General features: G+C 44.7%; 2 protein-coding genes across 5 annotated transcripts in view; both read left to right on the top strand.

Annotated features, from left to right (window-relative positions):
* The first annotated feature begins 1,348 nt into the window (after positions 1-1,348).
* On the top strand, positions 1,349-25,960 carry ZNF384 (zinc finger protein 384). 4 transcript variants are annotated; one of them, XM_081319400.1, is made up of 10 exons: positions 1,349-1,675; positions 3,653-3,723; positions 3,806-4,046; positions 4,512-4,836; positions 18,033-18,257; positions 18,810-18,992; positions 19,806-19,884; positions 21,868-22,026; positions 22,221-22,466; positions 22,831-25,960. In XM_081319400.1, exons 1-10 carry the CDS (start codon positions 1,417-1,419, stop codon positions 22,852-22,854), a joined length of 1,812 nt encoding a protein of 603 aa, XP_081175526.1. In that variant the 5' UTR covers positions 1,349-1,416; the 3' UTR covers positions 22,855-25,960. The 4 variants fall into 4 exon arrangements, with proteins under 4 accessions (XP_081175526.1, XP_081175525.1, XP_081175527.1 ...); XM_081319402.1 differs by lacking the exon at positions 22,831-25,960 and adding an exon at positions 2,610-2,708 and having other exon boundaries at positions 1,546-1,675; positions 22,221-22,529; XM_081319399.1 differs by lacking the exon at positions 22,831-25,960 and having other exon boundaries at positions 22,221-22,529.
* ING4 (inhibitor of growth family member 4) overlaps positions 22,874-26,701 on the top strand; it is a 31,410-nt gene continuing 27,582 nt past the window's right edge. The window contains exon 1 of the mRNA XM_081319420.1: positions 22,874-22,900. The gene's annotated coding sequence lies outside the window, so the exon portion shown is untranslated. The remainder of the gene's footprint in view (positions 22,901-26,701) is intronic.

Raw genomic sequence — 26,701 nt, 5'->3', positions numbered from 1 at the left:
TTATGACTGCCTTGTTTCTCACCACAGATAGTAGTGGAATATAGGAGCCACTTCGGAAGGGTTGATGCCAGGCAACGTTCAGCCAGAGAGAATGCATTCTTTCAACGTCCCAACCGGAGCCTCTCAGGATCCATTTTTCAAGTGTCTCCTGAATAGTGGGGAATGCCTTGTCTAGTGCATGTTTGATCTCGCTGTTCTGCAAGACAGCTTCCTGTTTGTGACAAAGCATAGCATCTATGCACTCTTCACTGCCTTTACGGAGATCAACCTTTAGCACCAGCTGGAATTTGACACCTCTGAGAGCCCGAATATCTTCTGTGAGCTTCTGGCAGATCTGGGGGTGTACACCCTCTTAAGAAAGCTCTTGGGTCTGCACTCTGACTTTGAGGTACATCTATCTGCCAACCCCGCAGGTGGTTCCCTACTGCCTTTGATGTCTGCCTGAAGACAAGCTTGCCTGTCTTTTTGTTTTGTTCTGGATCAAACAAGTCTAGGGTCTCCTTCTGAGAGTCCTGACTAGTTCAGAAAGTTTTGGAGAGGGTATGTGGGTCAGGCTCCTCCACTATGGCCTTCCTTTTTCTCACCTTGCCTTCATGAGGTGGAGGGGAAGATTCATCTTTCCCCGGCAGTAAAGGCTTTAGCAGATACTTATTTGACGCTTCAGTGATTGGTTCATCCAGGATGTTGTGAGCAACCCTCTGGGCTGGCTCAGGTGTTTGCATTTCAGCTGCTAACTGGTCAATGTATTCATCCATACAAGCCATGTTGCTGGATGGGTAAACAGCTATTCTCTAAATGAGACTTCGGATTGCAAGGAGCTCTGCCGACACTTGTTGATTTTTAGCCTTTCTTTCCAAGTGTCTATGCCGGCCTTATCTCTCCTACAGCCTTGACGAAGCTGTATGACATTCTGAAGTCTCTTTCCAAGATCTACAGCAGGGGTCTTCAAACTTGACCCTTTTATGACTTGTGGACTTCAACTCCCAGAATTCCTCAGCCAGCATGCCTGGCTGAGGAATTCTGGGAGTTGAAGTCCACAAGTCATAAAAGGGCCAAGTTTGAAGACCCCTGATCTACAGGGTACAGGAATCCGACCATATTTACGGATCTTTGCCAGGCGGAGCTTGCCTCTCTAAGCTGATCCTATTTTACATTTAGACCAAAATATTCAATGCAGGAAGGGGAGAAACACGCTCCTCCTTAAATGCCGCCAGAAACCACATCGCTTCCGATAAGCCGCGAAGCGATTGACAGCCCTCCGCTGCGATGCCCCGGAAGTGTTATCTCAAACACCACCTCCTCAACTCGGAAGTGATTTTTTTTTTGCTCCCTTTTCCGGTGAGGAGGAGGTTGCCGTTGCCGCCACTTGGGCCGGAGGCTGGGGGGCTGTCTTCGGGGGCCGGGAGGGGCAGATGAATGGGCAGCGGGCGGGAGAATATGAGTGGCTTTCCTCGACAAGGAGGACTTCCGGGGTTAAATCACTCGGAAGCGGAAGAGAAGGGCTGCCTGCTGTCCGCCTGGCTCTCCGGGGGAGCGGCGGCGGGTGGCGGAGGCGGAGGTTCCGGGGCTGCCCCATCGCAGCTGGTGGCCCGTGCGCCGCTGGACTCCGCGTTATCTCGACCACTGTTCCCCGCTTCAGCCCGGGCGAGTCGGAGAGCGAGGGGCCGCGGGCGGGGTCAGTGACCGCGAAAGGGCGCGAAGGGAGCTGGGGGTGCGGATGTGGGCGAGGGGGTCCCCGCTTTTCCTCTGGCTCCCCACTGATGGCTTGGATTTCTGGTGCCTCGAAGGCGGGAGGGAAATTGGTCATGGCTGGGGACCGACTGGAGGAAAGTTGTTCTTCGTAGCGTGCATCGTGATGCTGTACTGTGCAGACAAAATAAAGCCTATCATTGGCTGTTGACAGTTTTAGTTTTTATGGAGACCCTGGAGGTTCAAAGCCTGCATTCCTCTGAATAATGTTGCCAAAGAAAAAGGGAGGATGGGTGGCTCCCTAATTTGCTTGTGGGCTTCCCTGGAGCTGGGGGTCGGGCTTTGTAAACTCATGGCTTGATCTAACATAACGTATTTCAGAACGGTATAGATTTACTTTCCTCAGCTATATTTTCTGTAGATGGTTTTTTTTATATTCCCCCCCCCCTATATGCACACAATGTGGTAGACATTTAGGCCTGTGCTTGGGATACTTAAATGATCTTGTTTGACATTCGTCTTTGAAGTCTAGTTTCTCTAAACAGGTGCATGTCCACAAGATGAGATTGGGAGAAAGGTGGAGATGGAATACAGATTTCCAGTAAAGAAATAGTCTAGCACTGCAATTGTAGAATTCATGGATTGTTCATTTTTGAATAATTATAGCAGGCTTTGGGTATGTTTCATCTACCATTTTAGCATTTTTAGGCTGAAAACGTCCTTTAAAGAACAGCACGGTTTTTCTTTGGGATGTTTGAGAGTGTAGGAATGGGTTGCTAACTAGCTGTGATCTGCTAATATAAGTGTTAGATAACATACATACATGCCTTGAATGTTTCAAAGTTCAGCCTGAAACATGTTTATTAAATTTTGGGCATTTCAATGAAACCAAGAATATTTGTTTTTTAATTGCTCCTTAGTTATCCTTCAGTACAACAGAAACTAAATCCATTGTGAGCTCTTATCAGAAGTTGGAGGCTACTGAAACTTGAATAAGTAATTTAAGTGGCATGTTCTTGGTATGTCTGTGTCATGCTATGTAAACTTTGTAAAAGCTATGTGATCAGGAGTTTTCAAGCCATAGATCTTGCTTTTCTGCTATCAAATTTTTAGATCAAAGATTATTTCACAATTGTGTAGCACTGAGAGTTTCTTTTAACTTGTTGGATTAAAAATATAGCAGTCTGAGATTTTGCAAAGTGAAAGAATAGGGACTACATTACATCACTCATCATAATTTTAGAAGATATGTATAGTGATCTATTGGCAGGTGAGTGCAGAAATACAAGAATTTGAACCAGGACCTTTTGCCACAACTGGAGAGGCTGTCCAGAATTAGGATATGGTTATGTGTGGCTGATTGAGTATGAAATCCAGTAGGGCAACTTCCTTAACAGAATTAGAAAGACAATTCCACCTCTCCTACATAATTTGTAAAATGTTTTCTGAAGGATTGAAAAATTACCTGGGAATGCAGTTTTCAGCATATACTTTGTGTCCCTCGTTGTATGCCAGAGAATTAAACAAGATCAGTTCTTGCAAACTCCCAGTATTTGGTACATTGGTAGATTCACAACACTGAGGTGCAAGGTCCTTTCCCAGTTCTTTGTGTTAAAGTGGAGAGTCAGTCATTTCTAGTGATTCCAAACATCTTGCTGCTATGTTTTGCTTGCTGCCCTATCAATATTTTTGAAAGATACTGAGAAATTGGAATATTTATATATTCATACCGTGTCTTTTCATGAAAATTGTAACTATGTGAAGCATGATTTCCTTTAGATGATATTTGGAAAATTTGAGAGCTATTTTAATGTTTAAAACATCAGAACATGCTAGTAAATTTGTTTACAATGAACCAAGTCTGAGAACCAGAACTGGTGTTGTGGAGGAATCAAGATGGTTCTCAGTACCATATAGATATTACATAGTTTGACAACCAGCCTTGTATCTTTATGTCTCCCAGCTAGAATGGAAGAATCTCACTTCAACTCCTCACCGTATTTCTGGCCAGCAGTGCCCACAGTCTCGGGACAGGTAAGGAATATCTGAAATGTAAATTGCTTTTTATGAAGCTCAGCCCGTGACTATTCTGAAACTTTTCCACTTTTATCTTTAGATTGACAACAGTATGTTCATTAACAAGATGAAGGAGCAGTTGTTGCCCTCAGAAAAGAGCTGTGGTCTGGCTCCTCCTCACTATCCTACTTTACTGACTGTACCCACTTCTGTGGCTCTTCCCACCAACATTTCTATGGATTCTGACACCAAGCCAGAACAGCTTACCCCAGCCAGCCAGACGTCAGTAACACAGAACATCACAGTGGTACCAGTGCAGTCTACCGGGCTCATGACAACAGGTGTGGTAATTTAGATGGTTTAGTTGCTAACTGTTTTAGGTTGTCCTTGATAAAAGAATATAGTTGAAGCTTTTCTTAGACGTTGGAAAAAGGGCATTCTGATTAAATGTGTAATGCGACCTAAATATTGCTGTATCATAAAATATGTGTCTTCAATTTTCCATCTAGATAACAGCTGATCTAGTCTAGGAAGTAGAATCACACTTGCCTGGGTGTGTGGTTTGATTGAAGCTTGCATTCATACCTTTTTTTTTCTCCTCTGAATTTTTTTGCAGCAACTGAGAGACGTAGATCCAGGGTTTTAGGATGAAGCTCGTGCGTGAACATTTAAATTTGAGCCCTGCAGGCCTAGCCCAGTAGCAATTATACATAATTATATTAATATGGTTTCCCTTGTTTGATACGCTGAAAGGTGGATTAGGACTTGTAGGATTTGAAACGATCCTTCTGTCTTCTCTCCTATAGGACCTGGTCTGGTGATAACTTCTCCCTCTGGATCTCTGGTGACCACAGCGTCTTCTGTGCAAACCTTTCCCATTTCTGCACCCATGATTGTCTCAGCTCTTCCTCCCGGTTCCCAGGCAGCTCTCCAAGTAGTACCTGACCTTTCTAAGAAGGGCATCCTGGCAGAGGGTGGGGCAGTGAGTGCTGCTGGCAGTATCACCCCTAAAGCTCCCAGGGGAAGAAAAAAGAAACGACTGCAGGAAACTGGCCTGCCGGAGATGAGTGATCCTTTTGTGCTACCCAATGAAGATGAAGAAGACCAGCACAAAGATGGCAAGACATACAGGTGAGATCGTGGGGATTTGAAATCCTGCATTTTATTTATTTGACAGTTTTTATAGCCTACCCAACTCAAAAGGCTCTGGGCAGATTTCACAAGAATGCATATGAACAAGTAGTATTTCATTTGAATTACAGGGGAACTGTCTTCTTCCATGGTGTGGCATCCTAGTTCATTGCGCTTCTGGTTTACTTGTGATTTAAGTAAGAGGGAAGTATGCAAAAGAACCTAGCAGGTTATACTGGACAATGACTTTGTCGCTGGCTGGCTTTTATAATGGAGTTGATTTTGTAAGATGATCTTTAAATTAATATAATGTTATGTGCAACTGCATGCCAGAACAACCTATGAGAATTTAGTCTGTCCCTCATGGCTCCATTATGTGAGTTACAGTTTTACTCTTTTCTGGCAGTGGTAAACTTTGTATAGCAGTCAAAGTTTATTTTGTGATTTATCCCCTCTTTTCCACCTGAAGTACCTGAACAAAGTAGTGATGCCTGGTTCTGGTGTTGCTAGTGAATACATTAAACTCTTGAGGCGCTAGTGAAAATTATCAAGGGCTACGATCATATTATAGTATCTAATTCTGTCTGACAAAACTGTAGTAGACTGGATGGTTGTGTTGTCTAGTTTTGGGATTGATAAAGTATTTTAATGTAATAGCAGAGTTGGATTGCTTGTATGAGTGCAATAATATTCTTCTGAAGAATATATCGCAAGATACAATTTGAAGATTGAGCTTTGTGCTGTGGATATTGCCGAACGGACTGGGCTTGGGAAGAGACAATATAGTCCCACAAACCAAAAACCCTGTTTTTAGCATGTAGCACAATAGGCTGTGTCTGAAATTAATGTCTTTTTGGAGGACACTTATTTATTTGTCAGTGTGGGAATCTTGCACTTGTGATACTGAGTGTTTCCAGATATATTAATTTGCCTTGCCCTGTTTCTCTTACAATGCCTTTAAAGCGACATTAGTACTTGTAGCATCCTTGTTAATGAGAAATGCACTTTGTACATAGAATTTGTGTTGGTGACCATAAGGAAAATTGATTTATTGATTTGCGCATTTATAAGTTGATGTATATTTTTTCACCATATAGTGGAATACTGGAAATAACCGTTTACGGTATATGAATTTTATGTCATGTCAGATGGCAGCATCTAATGAATATCAACTGATATTGAAAAAGCTAAGCAGAGATAGATTTGCCTAGTAATTGGATGAGAGGCCATCAAGAAATTACAGGAGTCTTACACAGTTTTAACGATATCATTTGGCTTAATATCTGTATTTTTGGGAATGAGAGATATTATGATTATTTTCTTCTCTGGGGTCATTTAGAAAGCAAATATGGAATGCCTTTCAAATCATGCCAAATGTTAAGATCTAGGTATATTAAACCAAGATCTATCTTTCTTAGGTTGAAAGCTTCTAGTTATATTTGCTTAATAACAGGTAAGCAGTTTGATTCTGAATAACATGAAAAGTTGACAAAGTGGTATAAGCCAAATCTGAAAATAGCAGGAATGAAGTTCTATTGAAATATTTGGTCTAAAAGGGGAATTTACATAGCTGATTTTAATGGTAGTTTTACAGAATTTTAGAGATAGTTTTTTAAAAATTTGTCTTCAACATAGCTCACCAATACAGTACAGACGTAACAACTATTTATTTAACAACTCTTACAATACCAATGAAAAAAGTGACTTAGGACCATTGCAGTGCCTCTACAGTTGTATGATCAAAATTCAGGCCTTTGGCCACTAGCATGAATTTATTATGGTTGCAGCGTCCCGTGGTCAAATGATAACCTTTTGCAACCTCCCAGCCAACTTCTGACAAGCAAACTCAAGGATTTGCTTAATGATCACATAATTCACTTAACATCAGCAGCGATTCGCTTAACAACCATGGCAAAACGGGTCATAAAATTGCACGCAACTAGCTTAACAAGGCCTCACTTAGCACCGGAGGTTCCGGTCCCAATTGTGGTCGTAAGTCGAGGACTGCTTGTACATACAACTGAAACATATATTAAATAAGCCATATATAACCCAGATGCTTTAGCTATCTGAGATGCCTGCATCTATTGTACTCTTAAGAAATGCTGTGCTTGAATTGAAACTAATAATTCAGTTTTACAATACATTAAAAGTAAAATAAAAGTTAGCATTTGCTATATATTTGATCTGTGGGGGGAAGAATTGGAATATCCAATTTTGAAAAATCAATGAGTCCAGGCTTTAAAAAATGTGAAATATACATTATAAATTTTAAAAATGAAACTAGTTCATCAGAGAATATTACTTCATGTATTTTGATAGGGGATATTCCTCTGTCCTAGTCCTATTAGACCTCTCGGCGGCTTTCGATACCATCAACCATGGTATCTTGCTGCGGCGTCTCAGGGGATTGGGAGTGGGAGGCACAGTTCTTCAGTGGTTCTCCTCCTATCTCCTGGGACGCTCGCAGTCGGTGTTGGCAGGGGGGCAGAGATCGGCCCCTAGGTCTCTCGTTTGTGGAGTTCCTCAGGGGTCGGTTCTCTCGCCTCTCCTGTTCAACATCTATATGAAACCGCTGGGTGAGATCATTCGTGGTTTTGGAGTTGGGTATCATCAATACGCCGATGATACCCAACTTTTCTTTTCTACCCCAAACCACCCCAGTGATGCCCTCGCTGTGATGTCTCGTTGCCTGGAGGCAGTTCGGGTCTGGATGGGGAGGAACAGACTTCAACTCAACCCTGACAAGACTGAGTGGCTGTGCATCCCGGGACATTCAAAATGTTCCATCTCTTTCTATGGGGGGTGAGCTTTTACCCCCCATGGATAGGGCGCGCAACTTGGGAGTCCTCCTAGATTCACGGCTTACTCTGGAAGACCACATAGTGGCCGTGATTAGGGGGGCTTTCGCCCAGGTTCGCCTGGTGCGCCAGTTGCGGCCCTATCTGGACCGGGATGCATTGTGTACGGTCACTCATGCGCTCGTGACCTCTCGCCTTGACTACTGTAACGCTCTCTACATGGGGCTTCCCTTGAAGACCACTCGGAGGCTCCAACTGGTACAGAATGCGGCCGCGAGAGTTGTCCTGGGAGTTTCCCGGTACTCCCATGTTACACCTTTGCTCCGCGAGCTGCATTGGTTACCAGTTGTCTTCCGGGTGAGGTTCAAGGTCCTAGTCATGATCTTTAAGTCCTTACATGGCATGGGTCCGGGTTACCTCGGGGACCACCTGCTGCCGGCATCAACTTCCCTCCGCCCAGTACGTGCCCACAGAGAGGGCCTCCTCAGGGTGCCTCCGGTCAGGGAATGTCGACTGGTGGCCCCCAGGGGGAGGGCCTTCTCTGTGGGCGCTCCGGCATTATGGAACCAACTGCCGGTTGAGCTCCGGATGGCATCAGACCTCCGATCCTTCCGTCGCGGGTTGAAGACCCACTTGTTTGAGTTAGCTGGTCTGGCCTGATGGGGGAATATGGGTTTTTAAATTGATTTTTAGTATTTATTATTGTTGTTTTTAATCGGGCACTGGTTTAATTTCCTTTTAACTTTTGTATTGTTATTTATATATGCCCTGTGAACCGCCCTGAGTCCCTAGGGAGAAGGGCGGTATAGAAATCAAATAAAACTAAACTAAACTAAAGTCTGTTTTAAAAGAGAGGAATTTGAATGTTTTTTAACTCATATGGTTCGGCCTTGTTTTGTTATAGCTTTGTTCTTTCAAATTTTAAATTTATATGTTAATATAATTTTGGGAAAATATTTAAGGAATATAATTAAATGGTATCCCAAAATGTGGATAAAAAGGAGAAAAATGTCTTGAAAGTTACTATAGCCTATGTGGAAGAGCAGATTTAGAAGTGTCATGAAAGACTCATAATCTGCAAAGCAGAAACCCAAGAAAATTGTTTTTGGTCAAAGAAAAGCATTTATGAGAAAAAGTGGTCATCCAGTACCCCAAAAAGGACAAATAGTCAGGGTCTGAAGTGTTACAACCCTACAGAGGAATAGAATGATTAGGTTCCCAATAAGGCTATGTATTTTAAAAACTATGCAAGTGTTTTGTCAGTTTTCATGTATATAATAATAGTATTTTTGCCCAAGTGCTATGGTAACCGTAGGGGACAGGGATAAATTTTCTCTAAAGTGTAAATAAAATATTTCTTTTTCAAAATCTTTTCATATTAGGTAAAGTTTTCGCCAATTTTTTTTTAAAAAAACCCAACCTTGAAGATTCCTTCACATTTTTCTTTAACTATACCTTTTGTACTAAACTTTGATTGCAAAAATCTTATTTTCTGTTTGATAGAGTTCATAAATATCCCAGAACCTCAGCATTTATATAATATACTGGCAATTTAAATAACCAATATAGTTGTCAGGTGTAGAGTTCTTTTTGCTTCCTTCATTGGCACTTCTGTGCCATTCAGAAGGGCGCATCAGATCCAAAGAGAGTGGAGTATACAACAAGGAGCCAGTGGCAACAGGCTCAGCAGTTTTGGCTTGTTTAGATTGCAGTATGATGTGCAAGACTGTAGCTGCCAAAGCTAACATTCAATATTCCAAATTCCTATAGACTTTTAGGAGTAATAATTAATGAACCCAAAGAATGACTCAATTGAGGTTAAGTCATTGACTGTGAATTCATTGAAAGTCTTGAAATAGTCCCTACAGGAAACAACTCCACGTGTCTTAAGTTATAATGCTGGCAGCTCCTGTTCGCCACCTCGGATATTTTCTAGGATATTGCTGTTTTCTGTACAAGATGGGGAAGATGAAGGGGCAATTTCTGGTTCCAACCATACATTACGTAGATAGATCCTCTTCGCTATTAGTATCAATTTCTTTGTGTTGATACCATAGCTCAATTTTTTTTAAGAAATTAGGTTTAACTACTCAGCTTGTTAAATCTGGACTCTTGTTTTCATATTAGACCTGGTAAAATCATTTGAAATTAGTGGTCCCTGTTATATTAGATTCCTTTTAGCTTATGTAGCTGAAAAGATGTGGACAAAATGTCTTGAAAATAAGACCTAAAGTCAGTTTTATGTAGACAAATCAGCCACAGTGAGGCTTGGTGTAGGTAATTTGTGGGATGGGTTTGGGGTATTTAAAGAGTGAATTTCATTTTTTTATCTCTCAAGGTTTAGGCTTCCATTTTAAAAATTCCCTGATATTCCTCCCCCCCCCCAAAAAAAATGAAAAAGTGTCCATATTTTTAGCCTTGTCTTTTATGGATGTGTATGCTAATAGGCTTTGAGTTGGCCTTCAGAAGACTTTTGCCTTCTTGGTCTATAGCAGGGGTGTCAAACTGCCAGCCCACGGGCCGGATGCGTCATGGTGAAACCGCACCCACCCCATTGCCGGCAATGGGAAAAAAAGTTGCGATACGTCGCAACACGTCACGTCACGTGAGTTTGACACCCCTGGTCTATAGTGTTAGACTATTATATTCCCTTTTGCTGCTTATTAATTTATATAGAACTGTTATGGAAGGCTATCCATAACTTGGGAACGAGATGCCTTCAAGTCTAGGCTGATATTTAGCCTATTTAAACTAAAATTTACTCCTGAAAGAATGGATTCTCAGTCAGAGAGGGTTCCCTAGACTCCCTGCCATCTTTAAGGAAGTGGAAATGGCGGCTAGTATGTTTTCATAATCAAAGGTATGCCAGATATGTCTGTTCTTAATCCAATCAGATCTGCCAGTGATTACCCATACCTTTGTTACATCACGATTATATTACTGCAGCATGTTTTATGTCAGACATGTCAAACACAAGGCCCGGGGGCCAGATCCGGCCCGCGAAGTGGTTTCATGTGGCCTGTGAAGCCATCCTGGAAACAGTGAGGGAATGGCCCAAACTGCCTTGGCCCTGGCCCAGAGACCCTCCTTATGCCAGAGACCCTCAGATCTGTCCCACTCCTGCCCAGGCCCCCATAGGCACCCTTGATGCGAACGATGTAGAGCTGGCCACGCCCACCCAGTAGGCCATGCCCACCCGGCCCCCTGAGGGCAACCGCAATGCTGATGCGGCCCTCAATGAAATTGAGTTTGACACCCCTGTTTTATGTAGTGCTTCAGGCAGAGCAAAAGTCAGCACCCGCTGGATACAGAGTACTGTGTATTTGCCTGTGTAGAAAAGTATGTTCTGGTGGCCAATTGAGTTTTCAGCTAAATTCCAAATAGTTACTATCTTTAAAGCTCTAAGCAGGTAACTACTGTACTTATCTCAGTATAAATCTGTGTTCTAAACCTGACATGGGAGTCTCTCCTAGATTCCAGGCACCTGTTTCTTGGACATGTGAGAGAGGATTTTTCCTCCTTGGCTTATGGAATGCATGGGATTATATTTATCATTACTCTGGCCATTTTTAGTAGACGAATCAAGACATTTCCCTGCAATTTGGTCTTTTTAATTGACTTTTAATTGCTTTATGTTCAGAATATTCTTTCTAGATTCTGGAGCACCATAGCAAGATGAGATTAACAAGAGTACAACTGATTAGTGGAGAGATTCTATTATACCAAACTTTAATTTAGAAATCAGGGTATTGAGTGCAATTATACCTCTTTGTTGAGAATATTTGCTTTATTGGGAATATGTTTGTTCTTATTTTACATATGCTCTAAAGCAGGGCTTTTCAACCAGTGGTACGGGTACGACCTGTGGTACATTGGCACCTGGCAGGTGGTACGCGACCATCCTAGAAAAGTGGTAGCGGGGGAGGGGAATGAGCTGAACCAGTGGCAGCACCGCACAAGCCTAAGTGAGAGATGGCTGGAGCTAGGCGACTGGTGGTACTTGGATGTTGCCGTATCCTAAAAGTGGTACAATGGGTGAAAGGGTTGAAAAGCCCTGCTCTAAAGAAGCTTAGAATGCATTTGTGAAAGATAGTTCCACTGCTGCAGAAGCTGTGAGGCTTATCAGAAAGTTGTAAGTTGTTGCATTATATTGGGGTATATAATATTCTGCTACTGTTACCATATATATTTGCACATAAGCTATGTGTTTTAGATTCAAAAATAAACCCCCCAAATTGGCAAATAAGATAACCTTTATTGTCATTTTTTTTACTGTGAGCACACTGGCACACATTAAAAATGAAATTCTATTGCCTGGTTATCTATGATTATCCATTAAAAGTATTTATATATATAAATAAATATAATAAATAAATATTGACAGATAAGCCAGCCCTCAGATTTTCAAAAATACCATGAAAAATGTGGCACTATTGGATAAGCTAATAATGAAAACTAAAACATAACAAAAATTTTGAAAGTTGACTTATCCATGAGTAGCACACTTTTCATGATATTTTGGTTAAAAATATGAGGAACATATTTTTATTACTTTATATATTTATTAGGACCTGAGAACAAGAAGCAACGGGTAGAGAAGTTTGTTAAAGAGGTATCCTACCTGAAACATAAATTTCCTCACAGAACAATTAACCAGTGGAACAGCTTGCCTCATGGAGTTGTGCGAGTTCCATCACTGAAGGTTTTCAAGAAAAGATGAGACAACCAAAGATTGGACATTGGTCTGGGATGGTAGAAGGACTCCCTCTTCAAAGTCCCTTTATAGCTTTATAATTCTATGATCCTGTGCAAGGTTTTCATGAGTTTTTATGTTACCATTTGGGCTATACAGACATGTCAAACTCGTGACGTATCGGGACTGTTTTGCCATTGCCGGCAATGGGGTGGGCGTGGCTTCCATGTAATGTGTCCGTCCCACGGGCCGGCAGTTTGACATCCCTGATCTAGTAACTTAGTATCAATATGATATTAATTCAGTCAGAATAACAAAATAACAAGAGTTGGAAGGGACCTTGGAGGTCTTCTAGTCCACAGGTCGGCAACCCGCGGCTCCGGAGCCACATGCGGCTCTTCGAGCCGTCCCATGCAGCTCCCAGGCCTCCTCCCTGTGAAAAAAAAAAGTGGCACTAAAAAAACAATCAATTTAAACTTCTCACAAAAAAACTTGAAAAGTTTAAATTGATTGGTTGGTTTGTGGGACCGTCCACAAACCGTTTGTGGGCTACCCACAAACCTCTTTGTTTTTTTACTGCACTTGGCAGAGTGGAGGAAGAGACGGGAGAACTAAAACGTGAGTAGATCTGCTTCCTTTCCGCCCCCCCCTTCCCTCTCCTCGCCGGGGCTGTGCGCGCTTCCCCCCCTTCCCTCTCCTCGCCGGGGCTGTGCGCGCTTCCCCCCCTTCCCTCTCCTCGCCGGGGCTGTGCGCGCTTCCCCCCCTTCCCTCTCCTCGCCGGGGCTGTGCGCGCTTCCCCCCTTCCCTCTCCTCGCCGGGGCTGTGCGCGCTTCCCCCCCTTCCCTCTCCTCGCCGGGGCTGTGCGCGCTTCCCCCCCTTCCCTCTCCTCGCCGGGGCTGTGCGCGCTTCCCCCCTTCCCTCTCGTCACCGGGGCTGTGCGCGCTTCCCCCCCTTCCCTCTCCTCGCCGGGGCTGTGCGCGCTTCCCCCCCTTCCCTCTCCTCGCCGGGGCTGTGCGCGCTTCCCCCCCTTCCCTCTCCTCGCCGGGGCTGTGCGCGCTTCCCCCCTTCCCTCTCCTCGCCGGGGCTGTGCGCGCTTCCCCCCCTTCCCTCTCCTCGCCGGGGCTGTGCGCGCTTCCCCCCCTTCCCTCTCCTCGCCGGGGCTGTGCGCGCTTCCCCCCTTCCCTCTCCTCGCCGGGGCTGTGCGCGCTTCCCCCCCTTCCCTCTCCTCGCCGGGGCTGTGCGCGCTTCCCCCCCTTCCCTCTCCTCGCCGGGGCTGTGCGCGCTTCCCCTTCCCTCTCCTCGCCGGGGCTGTGCGCGCTTCCCCCCCTTCCCTCTCCTCGCCGGGGCTGTGCACGCTTCCCCCCCTTCCCTCTCGTCGCTGGGGCTGTGCGCGCTTCCCCCCCTTCCCTCTCCTCGCCGGGGCTGTGCGCGCTTCCCCCCCTTCCCTCTCCTCGCCGGGGCTTCCAAAACGGCGGATCCAGCCTCTGCCTGCGGCTTGCAAAACGGCGGATCGAGCCTCTGCCGGCAGACACGCTTGCAGAATGGCGGATTGAGCCTCTGCTGGCGGCAGAGGCTTGCAGAGCGCGGATCCAGCCTTTGCCGCTGGCAGAGGCTCGATCCGCCGTTCTGCAAGCCGCAGAGGCTCGATCCTCCGTTCTGCAAGCCTCTGCCGCCGGCAGAGGCTCGATCCGCCGTTCTGCAAGCCTCCACCGCCGGCAGAGGCTGGATCCACCGTTTTGCAAGCCTCCGCCGCCCCATTCTCTCAATGGGAGGCTTGCTTCGGCTGCTTTTCTTTTGGCAGAGCCATCCATACTGGAGGTGGATGGGGGCAGGGCTGGTGCACGTTTTGCCTCTCTCGCCCGGTGGAGAAAAGGGGGCAGCAGGAGCCTCTGGGTGCCCAAGCCACGTCGGAGGGTCTCCAACCTGTGTGTGTGTGTGGCGGGGGGGGGGGGGAAATCAAATTGGATCTTTTTATTGATGTATCGTACTTTTATTCGGTATTAGGTTTTTATGGATCAATTATGAACACCCGGGGTCCCTCTGCGACTTACGGGCGGAATATCTAACTTCAGAGCCGTCCTCTCCGGCTGCGGTGGCCCGGGGGAGGGTAGCACGGGGCTGTAGGTACTCAAGATAGTTGGGGGGGATCCAACCTGCCGCGGGGGGTGGGAGTGGGACTTTAGTCACGGACGGCGAGAGGAACCTTCGAAAGGGGAAGCGGGAACGAAGAGAAGATGAGGGTGGAGCGATCGGGGAGCCGGTAACTCAAGTTCCCCGAGTGGCTTTCAGCACTGGAGAAAATGCAAAATCGCTCGAGACCAAACTCGAAGGAATCAGCTGCCGGTGGGAGCGAGGCGATCCGTGCGGTCCCGTGACAGCCAGTCGGGCAAGCAACGCGAAGAGCGGCAGGGCTTTATTTTTGCACCGTGGAGCTCCCCCTCCCCCTCCCCCCAAACTCCCCCTCCCTCCCCTTCCCCTCCCACTCTGTCGGAGGCTGGATCCGCCGTTCTGGAAGCCTCCGCCGCCGGTTAATACCCTGTATTCAGCTCTGGGAAGTGGGCTCTGAAGTTAGATATTCCGCCCGTAAGTCGCAGAGGGACCCCGGGTGTTCATAATTGATCCATAAAAACCTAATACCGAATAAAAGTACGATACATCAATAAAAAGATCCAATTTGATTTTTTCCCCCCGCCACACACACACACACACAGGTTGGAGACCCTCCGACGTGGCTTGGGCACCCAGAGGCTCCCGCTGCCCCCTTTTCTCCACCGGGCGAGAGAGGCAAAACGTGCACCAGCCCTGCCCCCATCCACCTCCAGTATGGATGGCTCTGCCAAAAGAAAAGCAGCCGAAGCAAGCCTCCCATTGAGAGAATGGGGCGGCGGAGGCTTGCAAAACGGCGGATCCAGCCTCTGCCGGCAGCAGAGGCTTGCAGAACGGCGGATCGAGCCTCTGCCGGCGGCGGAGGCTTGCAGAACGGCGGATCGAGCCTCTGCCGGCGGCGGAGGCTGGATCCGCGCTCTGCAAGCCTCTGCCGCCAGCAGAGGCTCAATCTGCCATTCTGCAAGCGTGTCTGCCGGCAGAGGCTCGATCCGCCGTTTTGCAAGCCGCCGGCAGAGGCTGGATCCGCTGTTTTGGAAGCCTCCGCCGCTGGCAGAGGCTCAGTCTTCCGTTTTGCAAGCCTCTGCTGCCGGCAGAGGCTCGATCCGCCGTTTTGCAAGCCCCGGCGACGAGAGGGAAGGGGGGGGAAGCGTGCACAGCCCCGGCGACGAGAGGGAAGGGGGGGAAGCGCGCACAGCCCCGGCAACGAGAGGGAACGGGGGGAAGCGCGCAGAGCCATTCTGCAAGCGTGTCTGCCGGCAGAGGCTGGATCCGCCGTTTTGCAAGCCTCCGCCGCCCCATTCTCTCAATTGGAGGCTTGCTTCGGCTGCTTTTCTTTTGGCAGAGCCATCCATACTGGAGGTGGATGGGGGCAGGGCTGGTGCACGTTTTGCCTTGTTTTGCACATTTTGCGGCTCCCACTTTTTTGTGTTTGTGACGGAACCGGTTCTGAGTGGCTCTTTTCCTTTTTCCGGTTGCCGACCCCTGTTCTAGTCCAACACTCTGCTCAAGCAAGAGACCCTATACTGTTCCAGACAAATGGTTATCCAGTCTCCTCTTAAAAACTTCCAGTGTTGGAGCAATCACCATTTCTGAAGGCAGGTTGTTCCACTGGTTAATTGTTCTAACTGTCAGGAAGTTTCTCCTTAGTTCTAGGTTGCTTCTCTCCTTGACTAGTTTCCATCCATTGCTTCTTGTCCTGCCTTCAGGCGCTTTGGAGAATAGGTTGACCCCCTCTTCTTTGTGGTAGCCCCTTAGATATTGGAACACTGCTGTCATGTCAATGGTAAGTCCTTAAACTTACCATTAAATCTAAATCTAGAAACATATTTCTTCATCTTCTTATTTTTAGAATATGAAGATTTTTTCAAATTAGATAACAGATTCATTTCCCAAATTTATTCCTTCATATCACAAGAATGTATGTTTCTATTTATGTATGATTATTCTCTTTGCTGAATCACAGGCTCAGTGGATTCCAGCTCTTCATCCAATGAAAAATTCCATATTTTAAGAGTATGATTTTCCATCTCATTTATGCCTTTATTACATATCTTTCCAAATTTGTATTAATAAATAGTTTTATTTGAAGTTATGGCTTGACAAAACCAAAGCACATAAGTTAAGAAACCCTCAATTTTTTTATAGTGCCAGAACAAAAAATATCTGATGCCCAACATTTTTTACATTGTTTGTTAATTCCACTATAGTGTGTGTGTGTGTGTGTGTGTGTGTGTGTGTGTACACATACACACACACACACGTTTTATAAAACCCAGCTGAAAGCCTAGGACTGGGGCAACGGCGCATAGGTGCATATATGTAGAGAGAGAATCTTAAAAAGTATATATTGTATATAATACGCATTTCTGATGGATTAACTTCATTCTTACTTTACATTTTTAAAAGCCTGGACTCATCGATTTTCTAAGATTGGCTATTTTATTCATTCCACAGTTCAGACATACTGTATAACTAGTATTTATTTTATTTTTCAATGGATAGTTGATTGCACTTCAAGCACCGCATCCAGGTATCCCTGAGGGGTGGCCTTCAGTGTTGTCAACCATATTTGTATTGGCTTCTGTCAGTTCTGTCTGATGAATGGGTCTCAGCCAGAAACTGAATGAGAAGGATTTTCATTCATTAGTCTACATCAAGGACCGGGGACTCTTAAGATAAAATGTTACTCTTGCATGAGTCATGATTCCCTGCACGAGAGGAAAACTATTAAACTCTAGTTTTCTGTTTTTAAACACTTTGTTTCTACTGGTAATTACTTAGGAAATACCACAATTTTTATATAAAAAAAATTATCATGACTCCTGCTATCTTGGTTTTCTTCTTCTAACTGCGATAGGGACGTTTTACTGAAGTATAGCTTCTCTCCTTTTCTATAAGCCCGAGGAGAATATTTATAAACTTGAAAGTTACCAACATAATATGCCACCCATCAGACCCTAAAGCATTAAAAAATAAAATATTTATGTCCTCCATTGTATAATTGAAATGTAATCTATGAGTTGCAATATGTACGTCTTGAAATGATGTTATGGCTTTATTGGTATTAAAAATCTCTAAAACAAATATTTACAATCTGAAATGTCTGCACTGTTTAGAAGCGGATAGGAGCATTTTGAAATGTTAGTGTGCTGGCTCGGGATTAACAAATTGTAGTACAAAACATCCTTCTCAACAACAAGTTGAGAAAGAATCTTTTAAGTTTCAAACTCCATGGTGATTAAAAAATTAGCACAAAAACACTTTTAACTGGCTATGTCTTTCCTGGTACTTGTTCTAGTTTCTTTAGTTTAAAGGAAGATCAACTACTCCCAGACTGATAGTCTCCAGATGTGCTGAGCTACCGTAGTACTTTTAATATTCCCAGGCAGTCTAAACTAAGGAAGACCTTCCTGAAAAAGCCGAATCCGAATCAAGTTTTATTCCTTTACCTCTTAACAGAATTGGTCAGGACCGGATGAGGGCAGCCTTCTTTCAAGCGATAGAACCGTTCTGATCAGTTGTGGATGATCCTAGGGATCTAGCTATTGGGCTGCCCGTGAGTGACTCTGTCTCTTTCCCCCTCAACCTGGTCTCAGGTGCCGGATGTGTTCCCTGACATTTTACTCCAAGTCAGAAATGCAGATCCACTCCAAGTCGCACACCGAGGCAAAGCCGCACAAGTGCCCTCACTGCTCCAAGAGTTTTGCGAACAGCTCCTACCTGGCCCAACATATACGCATCCATTCAGGAGCTAAGCCCTACACCTGCAGCTACTGCCAGAAAGCCTTCCGCCAACTCTCACATCTACAACAGCACACACGGTAAGGTCCAGTGAGACTGGGGAGGCATCCATGATGCATGCTGTCAACATCCTAGCATGAGGCAAGTGCCCATAGGGAGACTGCTCAGAGCATCTCGGCCATTTCCTGCCAGTTGGTCCATGCTTATTTTGTGCAGAGAGCAGAGGGGCCTCTTAATGTGTGCTGTCCGGTCCTTTGCCAAAGAGCAGTCTGTGAGAAAATGGAGAGGCTTATTGGGTCGTCAGAGACAGGAGTTCTTACCATGTCTGGGAGACTGAAATCTGTAGGTGCAGGACTGACAGCCTCCCCACTTCACATCACAAAAAACACTTGCTGAGCAGCTTCTTCACCTTGCTTCCCCAGCCTGGGATTTCTCATACACACACTCCCACCACTCCCAACTCCTCTCTCTGGCCTCCTGGCCTTGCACTCCCTTTTGTGGAGTTCAGGGCAAGTATCCCACTTGGTTTTCCTCCACTGTAGTGAGACAGCATGGTACCATTCCTCATGTTGTCATTGCTAGCCTGCTGGCGGTCATGTCCAACTGCTGCCCCTGCTCCTCCTCTTCGGCAGGATCCACTCCAAGCTCCACACGGCGGTTGTCAAGCCACACAAGTGCCCTCACTGCTCCAAGAGCTTCGCCAACACGTCCTACCTGGCCCAGCACCTCCGCATCCATTCGGGGGTCAAACCCTACACGTGCCGTTACTGCCAGAAGGCGTTCCGCCAGCTCTCCCACCTACAGCAGCACACACGGTAAGGGCCAAGGAGGCTGGGGGCCCAGCCTGGCCCCCCGTGCCGTCAGCATGCACTGTTTCGGAGCACACACGTCAAGCATGCAAGGGGGGGCGGGGATGAAGCCAGCCCTGTCAATTGGAAAGATGTGGCCCGCCAGAGAGGAAGGAGTGGGGGCTGCAGAGGAGACACTGACCATGCCAGGGTAGGATGTATTGGCCCAGGGAAACCCTCTTTCACTTCCCCTCTAACGGGTCTCAGAGAGAGAGAGAGAGAGAGAGAGAGAGAGAGAGAGAGAGAGACTGAGGCAGGCAGGCACTAGAAGGGCATGAAGCTACAGGGAATAAAGGAGTGGCACTGTACATGTGGAATGTATGACAATGTTCCTTGATACTTTAGAGGGTAAATATATGATTTCCTTAGTTATTTTGGCAGGCATTGCAAATGTGCGTGAGCAAGCACATCCTTTGGCATGGTGGAGGGCAGAATTAAGAGAAGCCACTTCAGTTTGGACTGAGATCCTGTTCTCCAGTCCTTTGCCCTGGTACTGCCACAGGTGGCTGAAGTAACTGAAAGTTTGCCTCTTGCCTGTGAGCTGCTTGTCCCTCTCCTTTTGTTGCTGCATGCTCTTGCGGGCTTTCTTTCTGAGCTTAGTTAGAGTAAGCTGGAGGTGGCATGTGGCTTGATCAAAGAAAGCAGGAAATAAGTTGGTGAAGGGCGGTACATCTCTCGCTTGCCTAGCTCAGCTGGAGGGCATCTTCAGAACATCTGGGAGTGGGTTTCCGTACTGTCTTTTCTCCTGCTAATCTTTTCTCTCTATCCTTTTTGTGATAGGATTCATACTGGAGATCGACCCTACAAATGTGCTCACCCTGGCTGTGAAAAAGCTTTCACACAACTTTCAAATTTGCAGGTAAGGCTTTAAGCTTCCTCTAGGTTAGTCTCTAAAGGAATTGATCCAAATATCCAGCAACTTGGGATTGTGGTTGGAAAGCATCGGGGAGTCCTCCATCCTTTCTCTGCCCGCATTCTGTTTTTAATCCAGGCTGACCATCTGTGCAATTATTCATAAACTGGGAAACACATTTTAAGGATGTTGCACTTAATTCCTTTTTATTTCATTGGAATCAATGATGAATTACTAGTAATCACCATCCAATCCATAGTTGTTATTAGTAATGGTATACCAATTGCTCGCCGTCCATTGTAGACTGTTTAAATACGATCCTAATCAGTGGGTAACTTTGAATCAAAGTAAGCAAAATAAAGTTGACATTTATACATAGGGAGGAAAGGGTTTGTTTGTTTTGTTGCAATGTGTCATTTTATTTTGTTTTTAACTTTTGTAATCCTACAATTTATATCAACACTTACTGTTAAGAAAATCTAACATTATGTGACCAGTAGCCTGATTGTGAACTATGACAAACCTAAATAGTTTTGAAGAAAAATAAGTGTGATCCTAAGAATCTGTTTTTATTGGGTTAAGAGGAGTCTCAAAGGAACTACTTTATCAAATGTCACAGATAAAGAATCCAACGTTGCTAAGGGCCTTGTTCAAAAATTACCAAAGGATGTCATTCCTACAACCAGTACAGATCTTAATTTAAATATGCTGTTTTAGGCCTTGCTTGCTACCTTCAGTTCCCTGATTTGTTGCCAAGAGGAAGCATGTGCGGCAGCCACAGCTGTACTGCTCAGCTTTAATAGATTTTAATAATACTAACACATTTATTTGATTGTTTGTTTGCTTAGCAACAATAAACTCGCAGCTGTGGCTTTGCCTTTGTTTTGGTATTAGGTTGAAGTCTATGTACATGACATTTGAAATAGCATGATGTATAATTTAGTTCTTTGGGAAGGTAAATTGGGTGTAACCTGCAAATTTCGGACAAAGTTTGGGCAAAATAAAACCAAAACAAATGACAGGGGATGTGATTGCATAAATATTATGTAAATTGCCAGCTTATAAAATACCGGTACATAGATAGCACCCATGCCTATGTAGACATACACATGCATGATTTTATTTAAGAAATGGCATTATTTATTATTATTTTGTTTATTAAACTTGTTTGCTGCCCATCTCACTGCAAGGTGACTCTGGACGGCTTACAACATCAAAGTAAAACCATATATATATATATATATATATATATATATATATATATATATATATATATATATATATATGTCAAATGCTTGTTAACTATTTTTAGATTACCTTGCTAGGCCCCAAACATGGGACAAATCTTTATTTCCTGTGTCAGCCTAACCTGAAGGCCATCGACAGGCAGTAGTCACACCGGTGACAGCTCATATTTGTGTAAATTTTAAAATTTAAAATTTACATATATATATATATATATATATATATATATATATATATATATATATATATATATATATATATATATATATACACACACACACACACAAATACGTAAAATCATAACAAAAATACAAACTGTAACTAAAACTGAAAGATGGGGAGGAAAAGAACCGAATGTACAGGGGAGGGAGGCGGGAGCGGCTGTTAGCCAATCAACCACATCCAGTGTGGTTCTCCCCCATCGGAGCCCCAAGCTAACTGGCACAGCCAGGTCTTCAGGCTCTTTGTGGAAGGTCAGGAGGGTGAGAGGTAAACTCACCTCAGGGGGCAGAGATGTTCCAAAGGACCAGGGCTGCAGCCGAGAAGGCTCTTCTCCCGCATCCTGCCAGCCAGAATTCCTTGACTGAGGGGATCCGCAGCATGCCTCATCGGCCAACAGGTTGGGACTGGCCTGTCCCATAGGGATGAGACGGTTCCTTGAGTAACATTAATAGACCTCCAGAGGGGATAAGACAGTACAAGGTTTCAACTCATTGCCCTTTTTCTCACTCCATACCACTCTAGTCCCACAGAAGGCAGCACAACAAAGACAAACCCTTCAAGTGCCACAATTGCCACCGAGCATACACAGATGCCACCTCGTTGGAGGTTCATCTAGCCACTCACACAGTGAAGCACGCCAAGATTTACAACTGCTCCATGTGCAATCGGGCCTATACCTCGGTAAGCACAACTCAGTTGAAAGAGGGAGACAACGGGAGAACCATTTGGCCGCTGCCCTCGGAGGAGAGCTGGGGAGACAGATTTCTGCTGTGCCCCACGGGGGTGCACCATCCTCTTAGTGAAACGGAAGAGTTGGTCTCTCTCCGCTTGTATCCGTGGTTCTGATTTTATTTTGTGCCTCTTTTCCACTTCAGGAAACATATTTGATGAAACACATGCGGAAACATAACATCCCTGACCCCCAGCAGCAGGTGGCTGTGGTCCAAGCCCAAGTCCAGGCTCAGTCACAGGCATCGCAACAGCAGCAGCACTTCCAAGCACAGGGCAGTGGAGCAGCAGGGGGTCCATCTGGAGAAAACCCGTCCAATCCTCCCCCACAGTGTTCTTTTGACCTTACCCCTTATAAATCTTCGGAGCACCACAAAGACATCTGTCTCACGGTTAGCACCAGCACCATCCAAGTGGAGCACCTTTCCAGTTCTTAGAGACCGTGTCTGAAGAGGGGAGTGGAAAACTCCTCCCGCGTCATCTGTGCCCAAGGGCAGTTCTTTTGTGATGGCCTCTCCTCATGCAGCAGCTTGTGACAGCTTCCCTTAGGGGGAGGGAAATGGGGATTCTATCTATTTAGTGGCCACTCCTTGGCTTTACCATTAGTGCCTCCAGAGGCACAACCTTCCCCTTGTAAACGGGACAGAACTCTCTCTGTGCAAGAAGAGGGCTCCTCCCTTACAACAGGCCTCTCTTGTTCATTAAGGGAACCCCACTTTCTCTCTCTCTCTCTCTCTCTCTCTCTTACTTGATAAGGTATCCAGCAGAGATGAGAAATGAGGGGATGCCAGTGGATGAAAAGAGCTTCAGTAATGACTGATTGCAGGTGAATGAGGGTGACTGGGAGTCTTCCAAAGATTCTCTTGGGGTGTAGACTGGAGAACGTTCACTCGTTATGTCGTTCCCTCACCCTCCCTTTCCTGTCAGCTGGAGGAAGGAAGAATGGTTGCTCCTGTTCTAGGCATCAAATGTTGTTCGGCTTACAAAGCCTTGAAGGTAATGGGACGTTGCCAGTGACTGACAGCTGAGTCTGCATAATCCATTACACTAGGGGGCTGTGGAGTGGGGGAGTGACTCAATTCTTCTTCAGGAAGAATTGGGGATGGGAAGGTGGGTACTGCAACTTATAAACCTATGTGGTTTAACCTCCACCATAATGTTAAGCCTGCTGCAGGCATCAAGTCTAAACCAAAAAAAAAATGCCTAGTGGTAAGAGTGCCAAAATGAACCTCCCCCCCTCCCTCAAGAGGCTGAGGGTTGTTTTTCTGTCTTTACTCCCCCCTTTCTGCAATAAGTGCAGTCTGGAACCCAAGGCTCAAAGGAGGTCTTTGGGGGAAGCCCCTGGGGAAGGGAACTGTTGGGTTACTTCTCTCTGCGTGCGGTCCAGATGCCTCTTTCACTCTCCTTACTGCCAAGCCAGGCTGGATATAAGATGGCTGTAGTGTGGTGATGCTTGGAGAGCAAGAATCGGAGGAATCTTCCAGGGGTAAACAGTGGAGATGAAGAAATGGTGGAAACAATCATTCCTGCACTGCACAGAGAGACCAATTGGAAGGGAAAATTTTCCTAGCAACAGACTCAAGTCCTCTCCCCACTTGAATTTATATATAAATATAAATATATATATATATATATATATAAATCTATATACAAATAGTGGATAGATATATCTATTCACACTTCAACCCCATCCAGCCTGCCTCTGTCCTTGCTGTAACTGTTTCTATCCGTGTTTATAAAAACCACATTATCCTGGCACACTTTTATTTTCAGTCCTTGATTTTTATCCTTCATACTCGGTTGCTGCCTTCATCTTCAAAGTATTTCCCCCTTGCTTTAATCTTGTAATTTCTTGTTCCTTCATTTCAATATTCTGGTTATTCCTTGGGCCACAGAGGCACAAAAAGAGGTTCCCAAAAGCTAATTGGGATTTAAGTGGAAAAAAATGTCGCTAATAGGCCTGCAAAAAGAGTGGAAGAACTTTTTCTGAAATATTGGTGCATAAAAACAAATCAGTTCAGGTGCCTTTTTAGACGAACGAAAATTCTGCCCCTTGTTGGCAGTAGATGGATACCCAAGGCAAGAATATGAGGGTTGCTTGTTCTTCCCTCAGTAATGATGGAGCTTGTCCAGGGCAGACTGCTTTCTGTGCAATTTGCACTGCTTACCTGTCTGCCAAAAGTAGCATTGTGTGAGGGCAAACTCATGAGTGACTTGATGATCCCACACATTTGGGATGGAGCAGGACTGATAGATGTTTCTCTCTCCTGCCTTCCCCCTCTAGGGCACACAAAGTCCTATTGAAATCTAAATGGTGCATAAACATTTCAAGATTGTGCTTTGGCTGCAGGGATTATGGTGAACTTGAGTGTGTGTGTGTGTGTGCGCGTGTGTGTGTGCTGTTTCTATGTTGGGCATGGGTATGAATTTTATGTGCATGTGTCCCTACACTTTAAGTGTACATGCACGTCTGGTAAAATCCTACACTTCCTTTCCCTCAGGGTATTAATTTTCTGGGCCACATAACACGTCCATGATCATTACAAGCATTGTAAGAGCTACAACAGTTATCTCCCTTGTTTTCTGAGCACAAGGCTCAGAGGATGATGAGAGTGGGCAGACCTTGATTCAGGGCTGTAACTAGTTATGTGCTAATTGTTCTAGCTTGTGTATGCTTGACAGAAGATGCTCGCATTCATGAGAGAGATTGATGAATTTTTTTTTCCAGAAGCTTCCTTGTAACTAGATGAACGGCTTGAAGGGCTACAGGAAGAGTTCTTTTCCTGACAGGGCAGTGGAAGAACTAAGGCTGTGGGCAGGCAATAACTTTTTATGTATCTGCAGCAAGAACACTGCTAATACTTAGCACCCCTCACGCATTTCATGTCAAGAACAGAAAGCGTATTCTAGATCCTCAGTTCTTGCCTGCTCTCAGGTTCCTGTTAGAACCGTGAGCATGCTGCTTTTTCCACTTGTCATTTATCCTTCGCTGTGCAGATGGTGAGAGGCTTAAGAATATTGTCCTCTAAGGGGCCATTGAAATGGGGATCTGTGACCACCATCCATTTTTAAGAAAAAGCCTGGGGGAAATTGCTGCAACAATGATGGAAATTAAAATAAGTATATACATTGGAAGAGGCTGAGCGGGTGGCGAATATAAAGGTAGCTTGCCTATGTGTGAAGAGACTTTACCTTTTGCCTATGTCTTACATGAAGTTTTTGGATCAGTATTCTCACTTCTAAAGCTATTTGCAGAGAGAGAGAGGACATTACAGAAAAATGAAGCTTGGGTGAGAGAATTCTACAGTTTTCCTTATGGTGATAAATAAAGCACTTTTCCAGAGATGCAGTGTTAAGAGTAACCAATAGAGAGACACCAAGAAATGACAAATGTTGAGGCATTTGGCAACATTTGCGTTTTCCTTGATATTTTTCTGTCTTCACTGAAGAGGACTGGTTACTGAATGTTAAGGAGACAAATTTGTTGGCTCTTACCTTTTCAAATTGCCACATTAGTTCGGTGTGGGTAATTTTCAGCTGTTCTTAAGAATCTTTCATATTGCATTTCCCAGAGGAAGGGGGGGTATTTTAAATTTTCCAACCTTAATATTGCATTAGAACTTTTGTATTTAATTTCATTACTTTTTTTAAAGAATAAATTCCAAAAGCCCTCTTAATGTTAATGAAACTGTGTTTGTGTTTGTGGTCCGGTTCTCTACCAATTAAGGATGATAGTAAGATGGTTATTGGTGGATCCTCTATGTTCAAAGCCTACTAGAAATTATTAAAATATATGCTGTTAAGGCTCACATTTTCCTGAAGATTGCATGGCCATGTCTTTGTACACATAATTTCCTTTTTGCCCTTCTCCATTTGTGCTACTTTTAAAGGAGGAGTGACTTTTTTTATCAGATTGATGCTATTCTTTATTGTGTATGTGGGTGCTCTGTTCTCTGATCTCATCTGGATCAAGCCTCTTAATTCTCATTGTTTTATCCCATTGAACTTGTCTTTTGCTCAGCCACTAGAGAAGCATGGATTTATGAGTGTTTTGCTATTTCCTGAGAAACTCCCAGGTTTGTATGAATTTTGTGATAATTAAGATTATGGCCCTGGATGGCCAGAGCTCAGAAATGCTCTGGCTAGCCAGAATTCAGCCCATATGTGGTATACTTTAGAATTATATGTGTTGGCTTTTAGTATTTCTACATCAAGGATGGTTCAACAAATAGATTAAATCAACTAATGTAACAGTTGAAATTACTGTACTGATTCAGATGAAATTAACTAGCAAAAATAGCAATGGAAATAACCCATTCAATAACCCATTTTTTTAAAGCTTGGGGAGATATCTTTGTCTAGATTTTTTTAAGACCAAGGGTCCAGCGAATCTCAGCTTGTGATAAGCATTACAAAAATGTAGCGTGACGTTTCCCATTTACCTAGCCTTGGAAAATAAGCAAACTACAGAGGGGTGTTCTATGCGAATTGCAGTAGGCAAGCAAGTTTATGAGACAAGATTCTCCTGTATAACTCGAGTCATTTAGTCTAAAAAGTATATTGATCAAGAGCAATGTGTTTATGTTGACACTGATCCTCACCAACGGACATTCACTGTCTCCAAAAG

The sequence above is a fragment of the Vipera berus genome (genome assembly GCF_964194415.1).
Source record: "Vipera berus genome assembly, chromosome: 2".
NCBI lineage: Eukaryota > Metazoa > Chordata > Lepidosauria > Squamata > Viperidae > Vipera > Vipera berus.
The sequence above is the reverse complement of the archived record's forward strand: the minus strand, read 5'-3'. Positions and strand labels throughout refer to the sequence as shown.